Consider the following 25000-nt stretch of genomic DNA (forward strand, 5'->3'; position numbering starts at 1 on the left):
TGTCACCTCACCTCCTGCAGAAGGGTTAGAACAGTCGATCACCAGCATTGTTCTTAAGCACTTTCTATTTTTTGCATCCACAAAATAAGATACAGGTATTTTGGCCTCATTTAACACTGGTATTTTTAAGCAATTCTGTATGCTGCCCTGATGGCAACATTTGTGGCTGGCACAGGTGCTCTGGCCTTGGGTAAGTCTGAACCATGCCAGCAGCTCTTCACCCCTCCACCTTCAGGGCCCATCTGGCTTAGGGCAGCGGCTCTGACAGCCAAGCGGAGGCAGCAGCCGCCATGTTGGGACGGAGCGGCGCCTCCTGCGCGGTTCTGGCGGCGGAGGGAAGGCAGAGGCTGTACCCGGAGACTCCTCGGCCCACGCGTGGCCGCAGGGGTGTGTGTCACGCTCCCGCCTCCCCCACGCACCTCCCGGGGGCCGCGCTCCGTCCCCTGAGGAGAGAGCCCTCGGCTCCGCCCCCAGCGAGGAGCGCTTCCCGTGATTGGCGGGAGCAGCTACACCCCCTCGCTGTGATTGGCCGCTCTGGCTGTCACTCCAGCCTTGGAAGGCACGGGCGGGCGCTGACGTGTCAGTCTCTGACACACCCACCCCGCCCCCGCTCCTGCGGAGGTGGGGGCGCGCGCGGGGTGTGTGTGCGCCGTTCGGTCACGTCAGGCGCGCGTGGTGCGGGCGTAAGCGCGCGCGGTGGTTACGCAGCCGCCCGGAGCGGGGGCGGTAGGGAACGGAGAGGAGAGGAGAGGAGAGGAGAGGCCGCCATGGAGGCGAAGCCGGCGGATCCCCTGCTGTGTGACAGCCTCATCCTCTGGGTGAGTGCGGCGGCGGGGAGGTGGGTGAGGGGGTGGTGGTGCCCACTCCCTCTCCCCCGCACTTACCTGCTCTCCCTCCCTGTCCTCGGTGTCGCCGAGAGGTTCTGAGGAGCAGGAGGAGCGGCCTCCCCCGGGGTCCGGGGGGTTCCTGTCAGAGCCCCGGGGCTGAGGCGGGGGGAGGCTGCGCCACGGCACCTGTTATCCTCGCGCCGTTGCCGTGGTGACGGGGGCGATGGCCACGGGCGGGGGCGGGAAGGCGGCTGCGGCCTTGGGCCCCCTCAGCTCGGCGGGGCAAGGCCGGATCGGGCCTCTCCTGTCCCCTTCGTCCCTGGGGCCTGTCCCCTTAGTCCCTCCGTGCTGAGGGGGTGAGCGGCCCGCTGGCTGGGCCTCCTGTCAGGTGTTCTGAAAGGTGAGGAGCTGCCTGAGAGGCAGAGTCTGGAGGCTGGGATTCAGGGATGGCTGCGGTGATGAGGCACGGGTGAGGAATAAGTGTTTTTACAACCAATAAAATGTTCTTGCAGACAGCCCTTGAAGTGTAGATGCGGTCTTTTGAATAGCCTAATAGGCCCAGGTAGTGGTTCTCCAGAAGTGGCTTCAATATGGAAACTGCTCAGTAATTAGCAATAATAATACACAGAATTTGAATTGAGTTGGCTGGAGCAGAAACCTCAGAACATTTCATCCCAGCTTCCAGTTGGTAATGCATTAATTACAGGCAGTTGCAGCACACCTAAATGTATGGTATTTCTCATCCAAGAACAGGTATTTGTTTAGTTCATCAATCAAGCTTGCTTTCTTTTTATCCCTTTTTCTCTCCATGTTCCTTCTGCTTTCTTGTCTCTTAAGTCTGATCTCACAAACAAAATATTTTGTTGAGAGTGAGCTCCTCTAAAGTGAAGTCTTGCATGAAATCTTGGCAGGGAAGTCACAGTTACCTGGTTAGCTAGACATTGCAGGTGTTTTGCCTTTGGGAAGTGTAAATCAGAGAAAGAGAGGAGTGTTTTAGAAGCATTGTGAAGATACAGGAATGAAGCTGGCAAAAATGACAGTAACAGCTGCCAGTGTGGGTGTGCCTTTGACATTCTACCTGACAGAAAAGTTTTAATGAGTTAAAGTCTGTAATAAATTACTGAAAACCTCCTCCTTCTTTCTTCATTTTTTTTCTAGTGACCTTGTATGATCCCCATGTTTTGTTGCTCTTTAGAACTTCAGTTGTCTAAGGCTTACTTCTTGGGAGTTGGTGTTCAATCTGTGGTGTTCTTTTGGTGTTCAATTTATGAATCCTTTTCTTCCTCTTATTTGGACTCTCCCTCTTTCTGTTTTCCTCTCAGCAGTCAGGTAACAATTATGGCTCAATTGCAGGATCAGTGAAGGAACTTGAGAAAATGCATTCCTGAACTCTGTCTCTAAAATCCTGTTGGCAGTGCTGAACTCTTTTACACTTTTTACAATTCCTGCTTGAAATGTCTTAAGCCTAATTAACATTTTTAGTATTGTCCTAGTGCATGGCTGTAATTGCATCATAAATCTCAGGGCAATGTTAATGGAACTATTACTTGCCTTAAACTGAAAGAGCTTTGTGTAGTGTCATTGACATAAATGAAAAGCCAACCCTGTGTGTTCAGGGTTTGTTTGCAGCTCTCAGCAGGTGCATTGCCAGGAGCATGGTTTTAGATTTAACACTCTACTACCTGGAAGTAGTTTACAACTTAGTAGAAAGCGATCACTGGCACTAAGATACATTTCAGACAGCCTTACAACTTGAACTTCAGATGGAATAAGAGAAAAAGGAAAAAGGAATATTCTGAAGCTGAGCATATTTGGAGAGGGGGAAATGAAACCCTGCGTGTCTGAAAAGAGTTCTTTAACTGGCTTGTTTCTAAAGGTGCCTCAATATATTTACTCATTAATAAAGCAAAGATGTGCCCATGATTATCTGTGTTCTGCTGCCAGATCTTTTTTATATTGACAAATTCTGTATTAGAAAATGTACATTGTCCAGAGAAGAAAGAAAATCTAAATAACAGTGTTAACTATTGGTTCTGCAACCCAGGTGCCACTGAATTTCAGGTTTTGAGGATGTTACAGGAAAATCATAATGGAGGTGAAATATAGGGATAATGAAAATGAGTTTCCAAGGAATGCTGATGTCAATAATGTCTCTTAGGATTGAACTCATATCTGTTGCAGAGACAATTTCCTAAGTCAGAAAGACCAACTTTAATTAGCACACATGAACTGAATCTTAGTATTTTCCACCTCTGGGAGGAGTGGAGCAATAAGAGTAGCAGCAGTAGGCTTAGCAAAGCAGTAGTATCTTCTGAGTTGAGGTGCCATTACAATAGGTATTTTCTTTACTGTAGTAAAGCAGAAGTTTCTTGAATGTCTTTTGGTCCTGTACTGCTCTGAGGCTGCTTCTCTGTCCCCAAACCAGAGAGCAGGTGTCTGGTGACACCTTGAACAGAAAGCTTTTCCCACAATGGACATATCCCTGTTGGGAACTGGCAGCTTTGGCAATGTTAACTCTGCCCACTGGCCGAGTTATTCTCTTAATATTCTGGGATTAAGAATTGGAATGTTTATTGTTACTTTAAAATCTTTTTTTTTCAGCTTTATAAAGCTTCTATCCCTAGTGTGGATAATCTGTGTATAAAATGGAGCCCTACGTTGTCAGGATGAAATTGAGGCCATGCCTTCCCAAGGGTTGGACAGGTTGATTTCTAGTAGGTAACACAAACACCAACCTCCTCCCCACACCTCCTGCTTTCATCAGTTATGCAATTATAGTAGAAATCTGTTTTGAGGAATTAATTGAGCAGGCATGGAGTTTGGCCAACCAGTAATTAATATTTCTTACTCTCAAATTCTTTCTCGGAGTCTATGTAACATTAAAATTATATGGAGAAACTCTTTAAAATTATATGGAGAAACTAAGACTGTGTCCTGCTTTTTGCTTAACTTTAATGAGCTGTTCCTCCTCTGGGAGATCCTGGCACGCATAAAGCAGTGTTGAGTGTCACAGGGTTTTCTGAGGCTTGTTTTACCTGCTGTCACAGGCTTGGGTGAAAGTGGTAGTAGCTGTACTTAGCAATGTCTTTGATTCAGGAGGGGATATATCCAAATGGCAGCATCACACTCTTGTGCCAGAAACCTCTGAATTCTGGCGAGCTCACTCTGGGCTCAGCTTGTGCCTGATCTTGTGCTGGCATTAGGGCTGCTGGAGCATTAGAGGCCAGGCCAGCTGTCAATCACAGCTGCTGCAGCTTCTGCCCTCTGCTTAGTCTCTTACGTAACCTACCAGGGATTACTGGCTTCTCACTTGCTGTAATACAGGGTTTAAAAAATACCTTTTTAATTGAAAAGCAATTTATAAAAAAAACCAAAACCCTTGCTGTGTGTATTTTTTTCACTTTGGCTCGACCGGACTCATGTTGAAGCAAGCTCAGAATCTACTGTCTCTCTTTAGAAATAATATAATGGACAACAACTGCCTCAAATTCTCACAGCTGGAAACTGGGATTTTTCCACCATTCTTGTCAGCATTTTTGGGAAATAGATCTTCTTGGACATTCACCAGTGACCTGAAGAACATTTCAGAGGATGTTTAGGAATGCCCTCTCCCAGGTGGACAGATCTCTGTCAGTGTCATGGCTTCTAAATGCCTGCAGTAAAGACTGGGTTTTTCCTTTTTTACCCCCTCAACTTTTATCCTTTCTTCTGATGCCATTTTTTGTTCAGATAGTTATGTGTCCAGAACTAAGCACTTCCACATAATTTGAGGGTGGATATATATTTCAGTTCTCCAAGTTAGTATTCCATAATCTGGTTTACATAGGACTAGTTTAAAAAAGCAAAGCATGGCAGTGCTAACTTGTTAAGCCACTAGTCATAACCAAAAGTCAGCAAGTGTTGAGGTGATTGGGTTGGCTTAAAAACTAAACAGTTCAAAAAGGATTTCAGCTGCCATAACTAGAAAGACATCTTGTTAAATGCTTGTGCCTTAAAGAGGGAAAGGCAAACAGTGGGACTGACTATTGAGTGGCAAACAACTTTTTTCCCTCTTGTAGTTGCAGACGTTCCACACCGCTGCACCTTGCAGAGATGTTCAGGACTTGACTAATGGGGTGGCCATGGCCCAGGTACTGCACCAAATGTAAGTTGACACCAAAGATGATGTTTCTTTCCATCATTATGATCACTTTGTCAGGTATAAAAAATCAGCATGACAAAGGCCTTCACATCCTTGTGTTCCTGGCTATAGCTAGCTCAAGCTTGCACAGACATTCACCCTGGACAGAGCTGTGCTAACTGAGCCATTTGGATGAAAATCTCCTGTGACATTGGCTTATCTTGCAAGCTGCAGCAATTCATGCTTCTTAGGCACTGTAGTCAAGCAACTGATGTTTTAATGCTGGGAATCTGGAATCTGATTTATTTCTGTGTGTGCTTATTGATGGTTAATAATTTAATTTTGTTTCAGAGATGGTGCTTGGTTTGATGCATCTTGGTTAAATCGCATTAAAGATGATGTTGGTGACAACTGGAGAATAAAGGTATTCATTAAGTTAATGATAGTTTGGGGGAGTTGGATATTGTGTCTGTCCTAAGCATATCTAGCAGTCAAAAAACTACAGATTTAAGATCCAGCTGCTTTAGGTTGTTTTAAATGAACTTGAACTGTTGATAGCTTAAGAGCCTTGCAGTTGTTGCATAGGGATTTTCTGTTAGGATATTTCCCCTGTCAATGCAGGTTCCTCTCATAGAGCTGCTATGTAAATATTTTATTATAAATTATTATTTAATTTCAGCAAAATTAAGAATTTTAATTTTACCTTATCTTTCATGTACAACAATTAGTCCAGTAATCTGAAGAAGATACTGCAAGGAATTATGAACTACTATCATGAGGTATGGAAAAAGCAGCAGTTGTTTTGTTGATCTAATCACTAAACATTACAATTATTACATTACAACTTTTTGAAAGATGAGGGTGCAACTGTATTGGGAAGAGTTTTTGCATCTTTCTTTAATTATTATTAAATTGGAAGAATAAATTAATTCATATTTGAAGTCTAGCCCAAGAAGTTTTAACTTGATACTGACACTTTTTCTTGTATAAGTGGTCAGTTAGCTAAACTCCCATTTATCAGACTTTAAAAACTTGTGGTTTTGCCAAAACAATTTTTATAGAACTTTTACTAAAAGTGCATAACTGCCTTGCACTAAATAATTGCTGTGTGTTTTGTGTATATTTTTAAATCTACTTTAAATCAAATTTAGGCCTATTCAGAGACAAATCTGAGGTGCCAAGTGAAGGTCATTTGCTGGCAGGGGATTGAGTACCCCGTGCCCCAAACACACATCCACACTGAGGGATGGAGACTGATGTTTGGAACATCTTCCTGGCCCAAAAGAGGCACAGTGTGTGATGTCCAAGGTTTATGTATGAAGCCCTCTAACAAATGAGTTAAGAATATCTGCTTTATTCAGATTTCCTAATCTGATACTGCTGTGTACTGTGTCATGAGCCAATATTTATAGTGTGTATTTCCATGTTTGAAATCTTTCCATACATTTTATGGGAACAAACTTATTAATAGACCATTTTCTCTGGGTGGTGTACTGAGTCCAGATTTCTCACATGATACCAGCTTTTCAAGTTGGAAAGTGAGGGTCCACTTCCTCTCAATTTTTAATTTTTTTTTTTTTTTTTTTTTTTACCAGTTCTTGGGTCAGCAGATTTCAGAAGAACTTGTTCCAGACTTAAACCGGATCTCTGAGAACTCGGATCCCACTGAGCTGGGCAGGCTTCTGCAGCTGATTTTAGGCTGTGCAGTCAACTGTGAAAGGAAACAAGGTAAGCACTACTCTGATCTGTTCACCAAACAGCAAACTGATTCAGGTGATTGTTAAGGTGGAAGAGATGTAGAATCTTTATTACATGTTGCTAATACGTGGATGCCTCTTCTGAAACTAAATTTTGCTTAAAGGCAGAAAATCTACAGAATACTGCTGTAAATTAAGCTCAAACTTTTGTCAGAGCAGGCTTAAAAAAATAGTCTGAATCATATGTGGGTTAGTCAGGCTTGTTAAAATGTGTGCCAAGACCTAAACTTACTATTCATATGCAAATCTAGCAAATTAAATTAAAAAACTTGTATTAGAAACTGCCTTTTGTTTATCTGCTGAGGTGAAGACTGAATCTGTTGAGTTTTCTCTCCCCTTTAGCAGAGCTAATGCCCAGTGGTTACATGGCTGGGGAATCCTCAGCACTGATCTGTTAGCAGAGTATGTGTGATCCCTTGGTTGTCTGGAGTGGCTGCATCAAGGAGTGTTTGGGATGTAAGATGTCAGGCTGCATGGGGATTGGCAATGCCAGCAACTACCTCTTTTTATTTAAAAATTCAATTGCAAGCTTGTTGACTGTTTGAAAATGTTTATGTAAATAAATACATAGGATGTAGGTATGAAAATACAAATGTCTTAAATTTTTCTTGCTCTGTTATACTCTGTATAATTTGTTCACTTAGATTATAATCACCTATACTTACCTACCATATTATTGGATAATACTGTTGGTTCAAGGTTCTGTATAAAGAGAGTGCTACTTGTTTTGAAGAAGCTTTACAGAGAGGAGTTCCTTTTGGACCTTTCTTCAAACAGTCACATTACACAAGCCATTAATATCAATCAACCTTATTATCAGTCACTGCAAATTCTTTTCCACAGAGCACATACAGAATATCATGACCCTTGAAGAGTCTGTTCAGCATGTTGTCATGACTGCCATTCAAGAGGTAAGTAAGAATTCATAGCCTAATGCTGTCACCTGAGTTGTCACATATCCATTTGTTGATCCTTGTCAATTCTTTCACCCAAGCTAAGAGCTTGGAAGAGTCTAAGTACTTCCCTAAATTACCTGGGAAGATCAAGACCTAGGGGCTTCCAGATCCCAACCAGTGAGTTTTGATTTTAGCCTTGTATGCCACAAGATAAAACCTTGGGAGATAGTAAATGCTTGAGATGTGCTGTTTCACACAAGAAATTTTCTAGGTGCCAGCTGCTGATTATTCTGGGGTCAGTTTCTGAAATTTCTGTCTCAGTGCTGTAGTCCTGTACCCAAAGTTAAGCTGATTGTAACTGTGTGTGAGGCTGCATTGTTCTGACAGACCATTCCACATCTGGCTTACAAACTCCCAGCTGCATCTCTTCTATTCTTGTGTTCTGGTCCCCGTGATGTTCATTTGTTTTTAGTTGTTTCATCTTAGTGATGCAGCTCACAGCACAGCTCTAAGTCCCATCTGTGAGCTTCAGGACTGTGCAGCAGAGTGTGGAGGGAGGCAAAATCTAAATGCTGACCTCACTGAAGAAAGTGTAATGTGTAGTTGTGCCCTCATCAAGGTAACACTGAAGCTGGTCATAGGCTTTAAAATTTGGCAGTAATTTCAACAGATCATCCAATCAGATAGTACTGCTTACTTGGTTAATTTGGGGAAGAAAAAAGCTCATCTCATTCTAGATTTGTTAAAATCCTTTATCAACCATGAAGTGGGTTTTGTTTTTGTTTTTTTAATAATTATTAATCTTTTTTGATATATTGAGGGGATGCAAGGACACGATGGAAAATACAGTTGGTCCTTGGTAGACAGTGGATTTAGAGATACTTAACCTCCCATTTAACCTTCTCTTCCTTTGGCCTCTTTCTGTAGCTTATGAGCAAGGAAGTAGCAGGACCTTCTACGAGTGATGCATCAAGTGATGTGGAACAGCAGGTAACTGCCTGAGAGTTGTTGCTCTTGTAGTTCAGGCCTGAACAATAAGTTAGTTTTGAATTGTATTGGTAAGAGGAGGGCTGCTCTTCCTCCCCAGCACTAAAACTTAAAAAAATATCTCAACAATCAATTTTGGCTTTTGTCTTTTCTCTGTACAAACTGCTTGGTGTGTTTTCCACTGAGCTGCTCTGATTAAACCATACTGGTGCACAGAGTGCAAAGCAAGATACTAATGTAGGCAGAGAATATGCAATAAATTAATGCTGTTTTTGAGCGCTAATTAAGTGAAAAATTATCTGCTATTTTGTAGCTTTTTTTTTTCAAAAAAATAATGCAGTGACTGTGCCATCTTTCTGGAGAGGGTAAAGCTGGCCAGGGCAAATCTGCATTGCAAGAAGAGCAAGGGGTACATGAAGGCTCAGCCATGTCAGGATAAACACTTCAGGTTATTTTTAGGGGTCATGAAAATTTCATGAACACTGCAGGATGTTGTACATGAGATGAAGTTGTCTTTAAAAGTAGCTGCCACTAAAGGAGCATCATTATTTCTATTCTGAGATGAAGGGCATTTGACTTAAAAGGCAGGATTTTCTAATTGTGGCTGTATGAATGTTTCTGTATTTGATTTTGTTAGACATTTGGCTTAAATTGTGTTGAATCTGGATGTTACTGTGAGTTTCAATAATTCACTTACAAGGTGTGGTAGGCATTTAAAATGCAGGTGAACAGAGACATTTTGGAAGCTAGAACTGTGAGTATTTTGGATGTAGGCCAGAATGATTGACTGTCTTATTTTTTAAAAGCTTAAGAAAGCTTTGGAAGATCTTGAGGAAGCACTATCAGAAAAAGAAGAGTTGGCACAAAGATGTCAAGAGCTAGATTTACAGGTAAGAAAAAGCAACTCACTTACTTCAATTTCTTCTTGCTACTATTAAGATGCAGAAATTCTGAAGGGCAAAGTGAGTTTTGTATTTATTTAAGTTTGCATGAGAATTTGTAGCTGTTTGTGGGGAAAAGGCAATCATTCTGTACTGCAAAATGCAATTACTGGAAACTGTTTTCTGATGGAAGTGTAAACTGAGGTCCTGTGTCAACTGTGAGCTCCAAGGTTGTTTGTTCTGCAGCTTTGTGTTTGCCCTTAGCAGCAGGGAGCATCAAATGATGTTGTTATGGCTTTAAAAATTGCCCTTTTCATTTTCAGTCACTGCTTTCTCTCCTCTCTGGAACTGTTTCCAAAAAATCCAGCTCATGTAGTAATCAGTCGTTAGGTTTTATCATAGGAAAATGATCCTGTTTTCAACAGGAGCTGCAGAAAGACTGAAATTGGAAATGTATCTAAAATTTTCTTGCTTCCTTGTATGCAGTTGCAACATGGAGAATGTTTCAGGAAATAAAAAGAGTGGGAACTATGAGATTCTTGCTGCTTTTTTCAAACCACACTGATAATAGGACTACCTTTTTCTAATGGATATAGGAGTTAATTAAGTCACTGTTTACAAAAAGGAGACAGGATTTCGTATCAGTAAATAGGAACATGCATTTCAATGAACTTTTTGAAGAAAAAGGAAAAATAAAAAAAACTTAAATTTTTTAGCCCTAAATCTCTTCCTTTTTTACAGCACTAGAATCTGAGAATAGAAAGAGGTTTACCTGGTTCAGCTCAGATTTTATTCTGTATAAAGAGAACATTTGGTGGCTTCTTACAGGAGCAAGAGCCCCGTGCTGGCTGGATGAGCCTCTGAAAAAAAAAAGCCATAAAGCAGAGCCCAATTTTACTTTTCTTACCCATAATGGTGACTGAAAAAGTGTAATACTTATCATCAAGCAGCTCAATTCCTACCACGCTCAGGAAGCTATTGGTAGAATTGAATAGATATTTCCTTTTTTTCTTGAGACAGAAGTAAGGCTTCCTAGTGAAAGCAGAGATCTAAAAATGCTCACAAGCAGAATCTGCAGGAGAAAATGGTTTCTTTTAAATAGGTGAGGGGATTAATTTGCTGAACTCTCAGATTAATTGTGAAACTTCAAATTCATGTCCACTGTTCAAAACCTCTTAATACCAGAGGTGCTGGGATAAGTTTACTTGTGCTGCTTCCATTACGAGATTCCCTAGAGAATTCCCAGACTTTCTCCAATCTCTCACAAACTTCTGGTATTTCCTAATTAATGAATGATGGGTTACACAGAGCAGGTGCCCATAGCATAGTGAGGACCAGATGAAGGCATGAAAGGTGTTAGAGATAAAGGTGCTCCTGAGTATGAAGAGATGAGTTAATCACACCATAGCATTTAATATTGTGATGTGGTTTTTAAACATCTCTTCCTAATTTGTGGTGACTTTGAGACCACTTCTGTTATGTGGAAATAATAGAAAAGCACAAGAGCAAGGTCTCAGAAAGGAACTGAGGGAAGATGTAAAATTTGCTCTGAGTTGTGTGGTAGCTTTGGGGTTTTTTGCTAAGCCTGAGATGGGTTTTCTGTGAACGTGATTCTAACAGCACGACTGTTGTGTCTGTTTAAGGAGTGGCTGAACCTTGGACAGGGAGTGCTGAGCAAAGCTTAGATAGGCTCTCACAGGTCGTTTGTGTGCATGTGGATATTGAAGTGACATCTGATATTAAAAAGCAGTGAACCTTAGAAAGCCAGCACCTAATGAAGCAGTAGATTAATTACTGTTTTGTTTCTTACATCCGTTTGACTGATAGACTTGTAAATTATGATTGTGAACGTAAATTATGATTGCAAACAAACTGTTTCTTAATATTGCATACTCTAGGTTGTATCTGATGTTTAATCTAATGATGTCACCTTGATGTGTTTTATTTTATTTATTTGAAGCCATAATATTGACTGACGCTTCTCATTTAAACTAATTCTTAATAAATTCACTTGTAAGGTCTCAATCTTCCTTGATATTTTCCAAGAGTATAAGAAAGGTAGGTTTTCTTTATGATTCAGGAAAACATAACCCAAAAAGCATATTGTCCCTGTTTAAATGCCAGTTAACTAACACATGCTACATGCTCTTATGTTTGACAGGATGTTAAAATTAACACAACAGCTTTCACTAGAAAAACTTTAAAGGTTCTATCCTCTTAATCTTTCCTCATGTTATGGCTGTTAATACACTTACTGTTTCGATGAAGTGTTGTATTCCCATTTGCTTAGCTGTGAACACTTTCAATACCAAACTTGTTTGATGTGGCAAAGAAAAAAAGAAATGCATGCTCTCTCTGAAGCTGTCCAGGTGTTTTTTCTTTTGTGTCTGTGCTTACCGGCTTCTGGCGCCTGAAACCGCTTCTTGCGCAACCGTTCACTGCTGAGCGCACGGCAGGACTGTGTTGGTGTGCTGGCCAGTGCCATCCTGCTTTTTAGTGTGAAGCACAAGCAAGATGGAGAGTATCTTTACACCAGTCCTTCAGAGTTGTTTTTGGTTGTTGTTTCTCTGTACGGCGTCCATGGTATCCTTTTTAATCCAAGTGCCAGTTTCTCTCCATACCGCATTGTCTGTCTTTACCATGGTTTCAGCTATGAAAATTTGTCTTTTTTTAGAGGGGTTTTTCCTTTAGTGCTTCATAACTGTCATACACTAAAGCATCTGTATGCTCAAGTATGCTATGTAAATTACATTCTAAAATTCCTAAATGCTCAACCTTTTCCATAAACTAATTTGGTGATGTATTATTGTCTTGCTTTAGTTCTTTCCAGCTGGGCAGGTCTTACAGTGTTGATGCTGTTTTATCTAAACTAGGTGGCTGCCCTTCAGGATGAAAAAAACAGCCTGATGTCAGAAAATGAGATTATGAATGACAGGTTAGAGCAATTAGATGACTCTCTTGATGATCCAAACACTGTGGTCGCCAAAAAGTATTTTCATGCACAGTTGCAGCTGGAACAACTGCAGGAAGAAAACTTCAGGTATGAAATTATTTCTCTCAAAAATCCCTTGTGTGTATCTCAAAAACATCCTGAGAACTTCTGGCCCTCTTGCAGGATTTTCCATCCCATTTTGTTTTTCTATAAAAGCTTTCTAGAACTGTATAAATGTATTTTAAAAGACAGACCTCACCTTTAAAAAGAAAAGGAAATTGTTACCTGTTGCATAAAATACTGCTTTATCATTGCCATATTATAACCATTTGACAGATCTAAAAAGATGATGGAAAGCAAGATATGAACATCAAAGTGATTTATATGTGAAAAAAATCAAAGAACTACAACATTATTCCTCCCCAAATCCACCATATCTTGTTCCTTTCCTGGTTTCTTTTATAACTTTTTTCCCCTGTGGTCCCTATGGGGGAAAAGCTCACTTTTCACTTGGCCCCTTAATACCAGTCTGATAAATTTGCAGTGTAGAATCCATTGTGATTTGATAGGTAAACAATGACATTTCCATGCCTACAGTACCATTTTTCTGGTTACTTAAATAGTTTTCCTTTGTCTTATTTAGTTTTAATAATTCTAGCATTAAATTAAAAACACTTAATAGCAATGAGTTCTTAACAGAATTCCTGGTATTGATCTGGTAGGCTTGAAGCTGCAAAAGATGATTATCGTGTCCATTGTGAAGACCTGGAAAAACAATTGATTGAGCTCCAGCACAGAAACAATGAATTAACCTCTCTGGCAGAAGAATCTAGAGCCTTGAAAGATGAAAATGATATTCTTAGGTATGTAACAGAGGTAGCTCCACACACACATTAGGAAGACTTAATTACTAAATCCAAGGCTTTGTATTTAACAGGAATTTTTTTAGGCATTAAGTCTGCAGATGGATCTTAATGAAATCTAGAATAAGTGTTGGAAAAAAGGGTCCATTGACAAAGTGGAGATGGAGTGCAAGCTTTTAGGTTTATCCTCTATTGTTTGCATAAGAATAGCAGCATGGAATCTTTCTGTGGATTAACACATGCAGTAATTTTTCTTCATTGGGATGGAAGGTGAAGTTCTGCAAGAATGCTGAGATTTTCATGGGAGTCTGTGTGCATTGTTATGAAGTTGTGTTGGAAAGAGGCTGCATTTTCTGATGTAGAAAAGCATAAAGGCAGCTAAAACTTGAATATAACTTTTGATGTCAGCATTGTAGGGGGGAGATTTGGGTTAGTGACACGATTAACAAAATAAAGATGGAATACGCAATAACCTTGATGAGAACAAAATTCTGGTTTGTGTAAACTAAACCAAATACCAGACCACCCAAGAAATATTCAAAGGAAATCATATTGCAAAAGAAGATCTGCTATTAATAAAATAGCATGAATAAAACATGGAAAGAAAAGTGGTTTCAGGTGTTTCACTTATAATGGTTCTTAAATAGCATCTGAAACAAACCTTAACTATAGATTTTCTTCCATAATTTTCTTGTGTCAGCTCCTAGTGGTATGAGATGGCAGATACTAAACCAAGATATTAAAATGAGTTTGTGTATTTATGATCCAAATATTTTCTTACCTCATAGATTTTTGTTGCTGATCAGGTGGTCATTTTTGATCATTAATTACATTCTAATTGTGTATAACCCCACAAATGAGGTGGGGTTACATACACCCACCTGCCTGTTGTTCCTCACCAGGTACAAGTGCTGATAGGTGACTCTCTAGGACAGGATGTGGTTGGTGCATTTACATTGTACCCCAGAGAATTCCCTGGAGATATTTGACCTGCTAACCCTTGCTTGTATTTCTGGCAATCACACGTCAGCCTTCCTCCCATCTACCTGAAATCACCACAGGGGTTTTCAGAAGCAATCAAGTTTGCACTGATTACACAATTAAAAAGAAACTGTAGGATGTAACTCTCCTGTTAAGCTGTTGCATCTCCCTTTGAAAATAGGTTGACTGTGCAGAAGTTGAACTTTTTTTTAATCATCTTTGACTTTTTTTTAATCTTCTTTTGAGAAAAGAGGCTCTCCTAATTCCTCTTTATACTTTAAGGGCCACTGCAGACAAGGCCAGTAAGCTGGAATCCACTGTGGAAGTCTATAGGAAGAAGCTGCAGGACCTGAATGACTTCCGCAGGCAGGTGAAATCCCTGCAGGAAACCAACATGATGTACATGCACAACACAGTCAGTCTGGAAGATGAACTGAAGAAAGCCAATGCAGCACGTGCCCAGCTAGAAACCTACAAAAAACAGGCAAGGCTGCACCTAGATGGTACTTTTTCCTCAGATAATACGTAAATAAAATTAATTATGTTTCAACGAAAGAAAGTGAACAGCTTAATTTAACAGCCTGTGAACTTCACCTGTGTTAACCTTATTCATGAAAACTCTTTTTCATACTCTGCTTTCTGTTTTTCCTGTTAATTAAACTGTCAAGCTGAAGTGTAGTTGCTTTTTCAAATGATTGGCTGTCCCTGTTTGCAGGGTTTTCTTTAACTGAGGTAATTTGTGTGCCTGGGAGAGATGGTTCAGCTATTAATGAGATCACTTGTATGTAATAGTCTTAACTTTCTTCACAGCAGTTAATTTTAAACTGATGAAGTTTCATTTCAGTTTCACTTATTTCTGTAGTAATTAGGACATGCAGGAGGTAATAAATAAATAAAACAAATAAAAAAGAAAGGCAAACCAAAAATTAAAACCTAAAAAAACCCCAACCATGCTGCCATCCTATCTCCCATCCCCCAAGCTTGGTCTGAACAGAGCAGAAGTGAGGATTTTAACGTAGCTTTTATAGGTAACATCATGCACCATTCATGGGCTGAATATAGTAATTTTCTGAAAAGGTCCAGGAGCTTCATAACAAACTGTCTGAAGAATCCAAAAGAGCTGATAAGCTTGCATTTGAAATGAAGCGTCTTGAAGAAAAACATGAAGCTTTAATCAAAGAAAAAGAGGTAAGACTTTTGAACAAAAATTTATTTGAAGACCTAATAAATGTCTTTAGAATGCTGTACTTGAGGAAAACCTCCCCAGAAGGAGTGCTACCATAAACATGAAGTTTAGTAGCTTATGTGTATATGTATGTGTATATGTATACACATATAAACCATACAATATGTCTTAAAATGCGTATGTGTGCCAGTATTATTTCTGATTACTATTTTTAAGTCTTAAAGTGGTGCAGTAAGAATTGATTCCACCTCAAATGTATCTCCTTAGAGACTGATAGTTCAGTGTGATGCATTAAAAGAGACAAATGAAGAGCTCCGGTATTCACAGATGCAGCAGGATCACCTGAGTCAAACAGGTATTGCTGTCTCTTCAGAGGCTCTTGTGTGTTTATTACTGATTCTTTAAGAAGTTGGTTAAATTTAGCATCCTGTGCAATTTCAGGTGCATCTCGTGATAAAAGCCATGAGAATCTTGCTGCTGAAATTCTGCCAGTGGAATACAGGTAGGACAAGTTTGAGGTTGTTTTGGGATTTTCATTGGGGGTGGCAGAATATTGTCCCTGTGGAAGTTCAATATTATTGGCAACATGACACTGTATCCCACTTGCTTTACTTCCATGATGCTTGTCTGGCCTCTCATGTCATTGTTAGTAATTATTTCCCCATAGTATAATTACTTTCCATTCTTTTTAAAAGCAAACCAGATTGCTGTATGTAAAGTTTGGCTTGAAACACCCTCTTCAAAGAGCAAAACAATTCTTTTCCTTGCCACTGGCAGAATAAATAAATAGTATACAGAAAGAAAAAAAACCCAAACCAAAACCAAACAGCTAAAAGCAGCTGATATTACTAATGAAGTCTCTCAGTGTAAACATAAAGGCACAATGCAATCTGCTTTTAGAATGACTTATTTCAAATACCTTGTGCTGTTTAAAAATTCTAAGTTACTTTTTAATAAAAAATCACATTGTTACTCTGAACTGTCTCCTTAAGCAGAACTTGTTTTGCTCATTTAAGGTTGGGGGAGCGAACAGAAATACTGCTGCCTGCTCTTAGTCCCCTTTTTCTTAATTAGCTGTGACTTTGTTGATGTTTTTCCTTCAGAGAAATGTTTATCCGGCTGCAGCATGAGAATAAGATGCTTCTGTTACAGCAGGAGGGATCAGAAAATGAACGGATTGCAAACCTCCAGGAACAGCTGGAGCAAAAGCATCGGGCAGTGAACGAACTAGAAACTGAGAAAAGGTAATGGTAATGGTAATGGCTGAAGCAGCGTCTTAAAATACAGCAAAAAGTGATTTCTGGGCCTTCAGAGCACCCTGATCACTTGCATCTTTATGTAGCACTGTGCAAGGAGCCCTTTATCCTTTTTCTTTCACCACTGTGCTCATTAACAAAGGACTATGAAGGAAACAAGAAGGAAAGTGCCTTAAAGTCACGCTGAAGAATGTGGGTATCATACTGTGAGGAAAGTGTTGCTGTTGGATTCTCTGAGTTCTGAGTGACTCTTGACAGACAAAATGGATGTAAACTCTAGAACTTCATGTTGTAACACTAGGATGTGGTCTGATTTTATTATTTAATGAATGCTAAAGGTGGTTTACTAGGATATGAGAATTTTAGGTAGTTAAGTATTGAGAATACTTAAAATTATTCTAGGTCTTGCATTATAACACAGTTTAATAAAGCTGCCATATGTTTGTTTCAGCAAAAGTTCAAGTTAAACTAAAAGTATCTGGAATTTCTTTGTGGCTTAAGTCCTGCTGGCTCATCCAGAAAATTATAACCCAGACATGAAACAGAAATGTGATTTAGATGGATAATAACTGTCTTTTCTTAAAAGGCTAAATGAGGAACGTATTGGGGAGTTACAGCAGCAGATTGAAGATCTGCAGAAGACTTTACAGGAGCAGGGATCCAAGACTGAAGGAGTAAGTGAAAGTTCAGACTTAACCTTGAAAACATTTTGCCACTTTTGTTTAAAATCCTTCAGTGGAATATCAAGTTGTTTGTTTAGATGTGCCAGGGCATTCAGAGCAGATCAGTGAAGTTTCTTTAGTATGAGAATCCACACACCCTTGCACCAACTGCATTTCAATTGAAAAGCTCATGTTTTCTGTCATCCCTTCCCCTGGCATTCTTTAAGAAACTGTAACTTATTTATACCTTCTCCTTTACTTTTAAAAGTCTCTAGTTTTGTCATAAAATGGTGGTAGAGTGAGAGTTCAAAAGAAAAAAGATGCTGGGATTGGTATTAAAAATACGAATGCAGTTACAGAAATGCATGAAAAAATGCAGCTTTCTTAGGGTTTCTTTTGACTTATTTAGGTGTGCTAAGTATTGTTGGCTGCTTTGTAAGAGCACTTCAACCTTACCTGGCATGAAAGACTGAAATATAACTAAATTTTAACTCTTTCCTTTTTTAGTCTAGCAACCTGAAGCAGAAGTTGGCAGCACATATGTAAGTAAGGCACATGCATCCCCAACAGCTGATTATGCTAAATAATTTAAGTGTTGTAGCACAGAAACTCTCACTCTTTGTTAGAGATGTCTTGGTTTTCTAAGCTACTGATCTGAGAATCGTGCAGAGTGAGCTAAATATTAACATTCTAGTTTTGTCTACACTAATCATGATGAACTTGTAATGCTTGTATCCACTTAACTCTTCCTTCATCACCAGCAGCATTTTAACTGTTCTGTTTCTACAGCAGACTGCTAAAAACATCACTTTTACTTAACTCAAAACATTTAATTCTTTTGAAATTAAATATTCCATCCTTCCAGCAGATGTAGTTCCTGCTAAGGAACTGAAAGGGTTTTTTTGTTCAATTTCTTTTTTCTTTCTAGTTTTAGCTGAAATGAGGCTCAATTCAGAAGTCACAACTTTTATTGTTCTTCAAAAATACACACTAAAATATCAATTTAAACTTAAAAGAATTGCCAGAGTTTAAAACAGGTGTTTAGACTTCCACTATCAGGTTTCAGCTCTTAACAGTATGCATGGAATTATTTGTGAGTTTAATCCTTAGCCCAGCCTTGCATTCTTAGGGAAAAGCTGAATGAAGTTCATGATGAGTTACAGAAGAAAGAGGCTGATCTTGCAGAACTCCAGCCTGATGTTAGTCAGAACCGTAAGTTGGTTTGTGTGGGGTTTTTTTTTGTTTGGTTGGGTTTTTTGGGGGGGTGGGATGGGGATGGGAGATGTTGTGGGTTTTTTATGGGGCTATGTTAATTTTTTTTCTGAAATTATTTTCATAGCCTCTGGGATGCTTGCCTGGACAAGGCCTTCTGCTACAGCTTAGCTTGACACTTGAAATCGGGGTGGAGGGGAGGATGTTTTGCACAGGGTGGTAGGCAGGGAGAAGTTCAGGAGGGGTTGGAGTTAGCAAACAATACTCTGCAAATTGGGAATTCAGGGAAAGGTGGGACCTTAAGGTACAACTGAAACAAAAGTAAAAACTTAGGAAATAGAGTACTAGCTAAAAAGCTTATTTTTGTGTATGTGTTAAATCAAAAAGTCTTGAAGGTACTGTGTCTGTTTTTATTTTGTATGTCTTTGATAATTTCTGTAAATAGCCCAGAAGATTGGAGAGCTGGAAGCAGCTTTGAGAAAAAAAGATGAGGATATGAAAGCAATGGAGGAAAGATATAAAATGTACCTTGAGAAGGCAAGAAATGTGAGTGCCATGTTTCTGAACATACACGTTCCTCCCTCATAAACTGTTAAATAGATTTGATTTCTGCCATGCCACGGGGGCATCTTAACTACAGTTATTAGCTGCGTGTTGCATTTTTAGTCAAACTGCTCAATTGCAGCCAGTTAAGTGCATGAGAGAGTGGGGTTTAAGCTAAAAACACAAAATACATTCATGATTGCTTTGTACCCTTTGATACCTCCTGTTGTACAGGGTAAGAGCCCATTTTTCATCATTATTCCCTGATGAGTCCTGAGCCTGCTTTCATATTTCTCTCGTGAGCAGATGAGATGCAGAGCTGTTGAGAGTCAAACCTCACTTTTAATGCTTTTGTTTTGCCTTGTACAGGTGATCAAAACTTTAGACCCCAAGCTAAATCCAGCATCAGCAGAAATTATGTCGCTCAGGAAACAGTTAATGGAGAAAGACAAAAAAATTGAAGCACTTGAGGTAAAAATTTATATATATTTAATAATGAGTTATTAAATAAGTTCTGCTGTCTGATATTAGACTCTCCAGTTACTGTTTCCTAATGATCCAGTACCCATGTATTCAGTTAGCAGCTGCACAGACCATCAAGCCTAGAGAGTTTGTTTGACTTAATTAACCCTGTACCCTAGTGTAAGTCATTCAGATCAGTTTCCTTTTCACCAGTGTTTTTTTAATGTAAAACTAAATCACTGATTTGGATTCTTTTTAAACTCTCTGAAAAGCTGGAAGTGAAATGCTTTGTAAGCCTAATATTTCTGCCAGTAACTTGTGCAGAGCTGCAGAGCCTGGACTTTTTCAGTGACATGTAACATGGATGGATGAGGGACTAGGTGTTGGGCTGGTGACCTGTTTAATTCACTAGATCTCTGGCACCAGTGATTTAATGTACTGGAGTTCTTGTAACCATATAGAAAAGTAAAAATGTTAATTCAGTAAAATTTGCTTGGCTGAAATCCTGAAAGGATTGTTGAAAAGAATCTAGGGACCAAAAAAATCCTTCAACATGCAGTTACAGAGCAGTATTGATGGGAATGATAAGAAACAGTTACCTGAGCAAATACAGAATTCCTCAGCACTAGTTAGTGGGCTGAAAGGTCTGACTTCAAAACTTGTGTGACTTCAAGTTTTTTGTATGTGTTTGTGCAAGGTCAGTGTACAAAGTAACAACAGTTCAGTAACATCATAAGAATACTCAGCTACTGGAGGTACATTTTTGTCTTTGACTTTCAGGTTAAAAAAATTACTAAATTCTTTGTAGACCTGATGCATCCCAGATTTTCATGCATTTTCCCCCACAGGCCCTCAAAGTATGTTTCCAAGTTGAACTGAACCTTGCTTAAAGATGAGCCTCTGGAATTTGTCTCTAACTTCTCTCATAGCCATTTAAATGAGATCTTTATTTACCCTAATAAGCCTTCTAGTTATTCTGCATATTTAAGCATTTCTGCTGCATGTGTTTATTTCACTCACTGGTCTACAGTAAATTTATGCAGATGATTTTTGTGTTTTAATTGAGATTGTTTTCTTACTGTCTGCTTGCAGGATGAATACAAACTCGCTAAGTTACGTGATTATGAGGAGAAGCTAATTGTAACTGCTTGGTATAACAAGGTGGGTCAAAAGTTCATTTGTTGATATCTCAGAAATCAGAAAAACACATTTAGCTAAATGTGACAGTTACATCACAGTGTTTTGGTTTTTCTTTTTAGATTCATTATAAGTTGGTGCTTAGGAGACAAAGCCAGTAGTGCAGCTACTTGTGGCAGAGAAATCAAACTTGTAGATTAGCATGGTCTCCTGTCTGAATCCAGGGAGCTAAGTAAAGGAACAAAGCCTGGAAGCTCTCATCTAAAGTGAGAGCACTCTTAGACTTGCTAATTCTGTCTTCAAGCCAGAATGCCAATGTGAGTGAATTCTAGCTGGGATTTCCAATCATTTTGAAATAACTTAGGAAATACCAGCATCAGTATTTTTGATAGCACTGTAAAGGGAAAAGAGGATTTTGTAACATTACTGTGTTACATGTTTTCTGCTCATCTTCTGGTCTTTGGAACACAAGACTGAATTTGGTATAGGCAATGACTTCAAGCATCCATTGGAATTTAGCAGGCTAAGTTCCTGAATGTTCAGTAACATTTGTTGTGGAAGTTTTTGAACTTGAGACATAGGAAATCAGTGGTTCAAAAGGTTTCCAGATTCCTGTTTTAGATGTTGTTTTTTACAAAGTAGTTGTGGAGTAAACCTAGAGCCACCTTCTTACTGCACATCAAAAGTTGTTTGAACATTTGACACTAGATTGCTGTGAAAACTACTGGAGAAAATTGTTCATATGAAAAAAGAGAAACATAATAGAGCTTCATAAAACTGTAAGGGGAAATCCAAGAAGGAAGGTAAAGCTGAATGGCCTACCTAGTAAAAGATAAGTTTACAATAAGCTAAAATTAACATGTGCTATATGGATGTGAATCTCTTGTTTTCTTCAGCCTTGGTTCCTACCTTTCAAAGCACAAAGAGGGTATATAAGAAACAGAGACAAAAAAATTCTGCATGCCTGAGTAAGCATGAACTTTGTGTATGAAAGTGGGCCAGTTTCTCTCTTCTGTTTTTGCTGTGGTGTAAATGTTTAACTCCTTTGCAGAGCCTGACTCTTCAGAAGCTGGGCATGGAAGCAAGGCTGGTTGGCAGCAGTGGTGCCTGCAAAGATGGCCCCGGACGCTCGTTCCTGGCGCAGCAGCGTCACGTCACCAGCACCAGGAGGAACCTCACTGTCAAAGTACCTGGTGCAACATCTGAGTAAAGCACAAGGACCATGAGGAAAACCTACATGCTAAAGTGTCCTTAAATGTTTTACAGCTTCCACTTTAACTACTTCATGAAAGAGGAGGTTAGAATGGTGGGCAACTGTGAATTCAACATCAGAACCTAGCCAGAAGTTGTTGTTGGTCAGAGGTGCATCTAGCAGTAGCACGTAGTTTTCCAAGTAGAAGTAGATTTAATAAGTGCAGTATGTATTTATAAGCACAACTGAAAAGATTTATATTTCCTTTCAGAATATATTGTAAATAGAAAAATTGGCATTCTATATTTAAAAACTATTTAATGGGCTTGGGCTAGAAAGTCGACTTTTATAGTGGGAAGATATTATGCAAAAATGTACTTCAGGAAACTGGCAATATTGGGCATTTTTCTGGGTTCTTCTAGAAATACATTCAAAAGATTGGTACCATGTTTTAAAAAGATACTTTTTCAAACTATGAAGTACAATTTTAAAAGCAAGAAGATATTTGCATTTATAGAAAAGGAAAAAAAAGTTGTAGTACCAGTGGACTTGTTCTGCAAGAGAAGACAGGATTTTTTTTGTCATGTCAAGGGAGAAGCAGAATTGCTCAGTTTATTTAAAAAAAGATAAGGTTTTGAGTATATACATTAAGGAAAACCTGTCTTTAAGATGTTGAATTCAGTAAAGCCAAATAAGCTGTCTTTTCCCATGTCAGAAAAAAAGCTATAATAATAGTTCAAAAGTCTGGGCTATGTTTTAAAAGTCTGGCATATTGGTACACTGCATTTATAGATGGGAAGGGATGTAGGTGGGAAGGAGCTCCGTTTATTTCCAGCTATTTATAAAACCCTCTGCACAGAAATTAATTTTCTTCTTTTTTAAAACATAGTTTCATTTCAGTTTTTCCAAGTTAACCATGCTAGGCAAATGAATGAAAGATAGCTGTGCTAGTTGTTGGCAAGAAGTTCATAAACTAATAGTAGTTTTGTAGTGTCTAGATTGAACAAGATGAAATGGGGATACCTGAAATTGATGTGATGGAAGTTGCTATCTTTCTCAACATCTGTATCACTTTATTTACCAAATGTCTTACTTTTGTAGTGAACCCCCAACTTGTTAATGTTCATTCTTCCTTGCAAACTGCCTAGAATGAATTCAGGATACCCATAAAATTGCAGCAGCCCTTAAGGTAAAATTAATACACTTAAACTAAGTATTTGAAGGTGCTGTACCAGTCTGTGATCTAATATAAAATTCAGCCATATGTTTGGATGAAAGCATATGTCTGTCTTTACCATAAAGACCATCTTTGATTTCAGAGCAGGGTTCAGCTTTGCAGAATTATGCAGTCTGGAATTATGCAATTTGAGAAGTTTTCCATTTTCATGCCCCTCAAGATGTTTTGTTCTTTGATTTCTTCCTTCCCCTGCATCTTAAATTCTTTGTTGGGCATTGCAAGGAATGCTAGAGAAAAGGGAAGTATTCATCTTTAATACTTAGTGTTGCTTCATGTTGTGGTGGTGGTTTTACAGTGCTATACATTTAGGCATTCAACAGAGATTGCCAAAATTTTTGTCTACACAAGGCATTGTTTAAAAGACAGTTATCATGCTAAATGGGGTATGAGCAGAGAATATGTCAGACAAAACTGTCTGTCAGGTTGTGTTCTTCAGGATTCTATGCTTCTTTGTACTACCTCTTGGGTTTTGAAGTCTTTTATTGCTGCAGTGATATTATTAGGGTTTGTATTTTTAAGATAATATTGCTTGTGTAACCTGCTAGTGGTGTGGGAGGTGGTGGTGAGCAGTGGAACAGGAGATGAAGTCTTAGCAGGACTTACATTTCTGAAGCCTGGTACTTAGGTGTGTTCTAGTGAAATGTGAAACTGTCACTGATGGTGTTGGATGGGTCTCTTAACTCTTGTTCTTTACAGCATGGAAACTTTCATGGACGTCTTTCAAATACTCATCTAGTTTATAGGCTTGATGCATTTGTTGTACTTTGCACAGTAGTAGAGCAGTGTCAGTAGTCCTATCAGGTGCTGAGTAGTGAAAAGCTTGGAGCAAATGTCTGTGACGTGCACTTCTCAAAACTGCAGACCCTGGGACCAAAAATGACCAAGAACCTCCCTATCATTTAACTGGAAGTTTGTCTTCTGACTGGTAATGGAGGAGCTTAAATATGGAACCACAGACAGGGATCAGCCTTTCTGAGGACAAGGCTGTCCCCAGTAGTATTGTTGGGGTTGCAAAAAAGAATCTTTTCTTTCAGGTAATGGATGAAATGTTACTAATTTGTGACTTTTCCAAAATGTTAAACATTAAGCCTGTGACTATAACTGAAGTATTTCTTTGGGATTGAGAACCTGTTTAGGAACAGCTGTTTTGTAACTGGTTAAACTTGGATTACGTCCTACGAATGAGGAACTGAGCTGCAGAAACAAATATTTGATGCTAAGCCATGATGTTGCATTCACTTCAGCTCCTCTGGCTGTGCAGAAAGAATCATTAAAATATAAATATCACTTTAATGTTAACTTCATTCACGCCAAATAAAAAAAGTTACCAGCAGCATTGCTGTGTTACAGCTGAGTTCTACACACCACACAGCAGCACAACACTGGCAGTGCAATGGTCTTTGATGCAATGTACACCACTGCTGAGCCACAGTTAAGAACAAAGAACAAGAGGAAATCATTGAGCATTGCTGCATTATTAGTAACTTTAGCCAGTTTCCAGTAAAACAGGTAATACAGATCCAAAGAAACAAACCTGTGCTCTGATTGACATATCATTTGTGAATATTTTTATATGTTAAGAAAGCCACTATGAAAGAGAAGTATTTTGTAGCAATAATACAAATTTTGGACTAGTAGGTTCTTTTACTCTAGGTGGATCAGGCAGCAGTTTTGAGAAGATTCTTTTGCAACGACTGTATTATAATGGATTAAGAAATGTTCACTGAAAATAAATTTTCACCTGATTTTTTGTTTGTTAAATATATATATATATGGGTATTCTATTTTCTACAATACACACTTACTTAGAAATAAGTAATATAAGCAATACTGATGTTTTATTGAGGTAGCCATAAATTGTTTAGGTAT

General features: G+C 39.1%; 1 protein-coding gene across 1 annotated transcript; it reads left to right on the forward strand.

Annotated features, from left to right (window-relative positions):
• Positions 1 to 621: 621 nt before the first annotated feature.
• Positions 622 to 24074, forward strand: HOOK1 (hook microtubule tethering protein 1). Its single transcript, XM_030455326.1, has 22 exons — positions 622 to 818; positions 4886 to 4971; positions 5299 to 5371; positions 5676 to 5726; positions 6543 to 6675; positions 7548 to 7615; positions 8528 to 8590; positions 9394 to 9477; positions 12342 to 12508; positions 13123 to 13263; positions 14527 to 14728; positions 15322 to 15432; positions 15698 to 15785; positions 15872 to 15932; positions 16534 to 16674; positions 17273 to 17360; positions 17856 to 17890; positions 18478 to 18560; positions 19006 to 19106; positions 19473 to 19574; positions 20658 to 20726; positions 21754 to 24074. The coding sequence occupies exons 1-22, from the start codon at positions 768 to 770 to the stop codon at positions 21910 to 21912; spliced, it is 2157 nt and encodes a 718-aa protein (XP_030311186.1). The 5' UTR covers positions 622 to 767; the 3' UTR covers positions 21913 to 24074.
• The last annotated feature ends 926 nt before the right edge of the window (positions 24075 to 25000 follow it).

This window comes from Calypte anna, chromosome 8, assembly GCF_003957555.1.
Source record: "Calypte anna isolate BGI_N300 chromosome 8, bCalAnn1_v1.p, whole genome shotgun sequence".
Taxonomy (NCBI): Eukaryota; Metazoa; Chordata; class Aves; order Apodiformes; family Trochilidae; genus Calypte; species Calypte anna.

Bases quoted from the DNA above. Each gene is read 5' to 3' on its own strand.
- HOOK1 (XM_030455326.1), top strand. From the start codon at position 768: ATGGAGGCGAAGCCGGCGGATCCCCTGCTGTGTGACAGCCTCATCCTC. The intron at 15,433-15,697 runs GTAAGACTTTTG...GTATCTCCTTAG, and splicing joins CTTTAATCAAAGAAAAAGAG to AGACTGATAGTTCAGTGTGA. The intron at 20,727-21,753 runs GTGGGTCAAAAG...ACTCCTTTGCAG, and splicing joins TAACTGCTTGGTATAACAAG to AGCCTGACTCTTCAGAAGCT.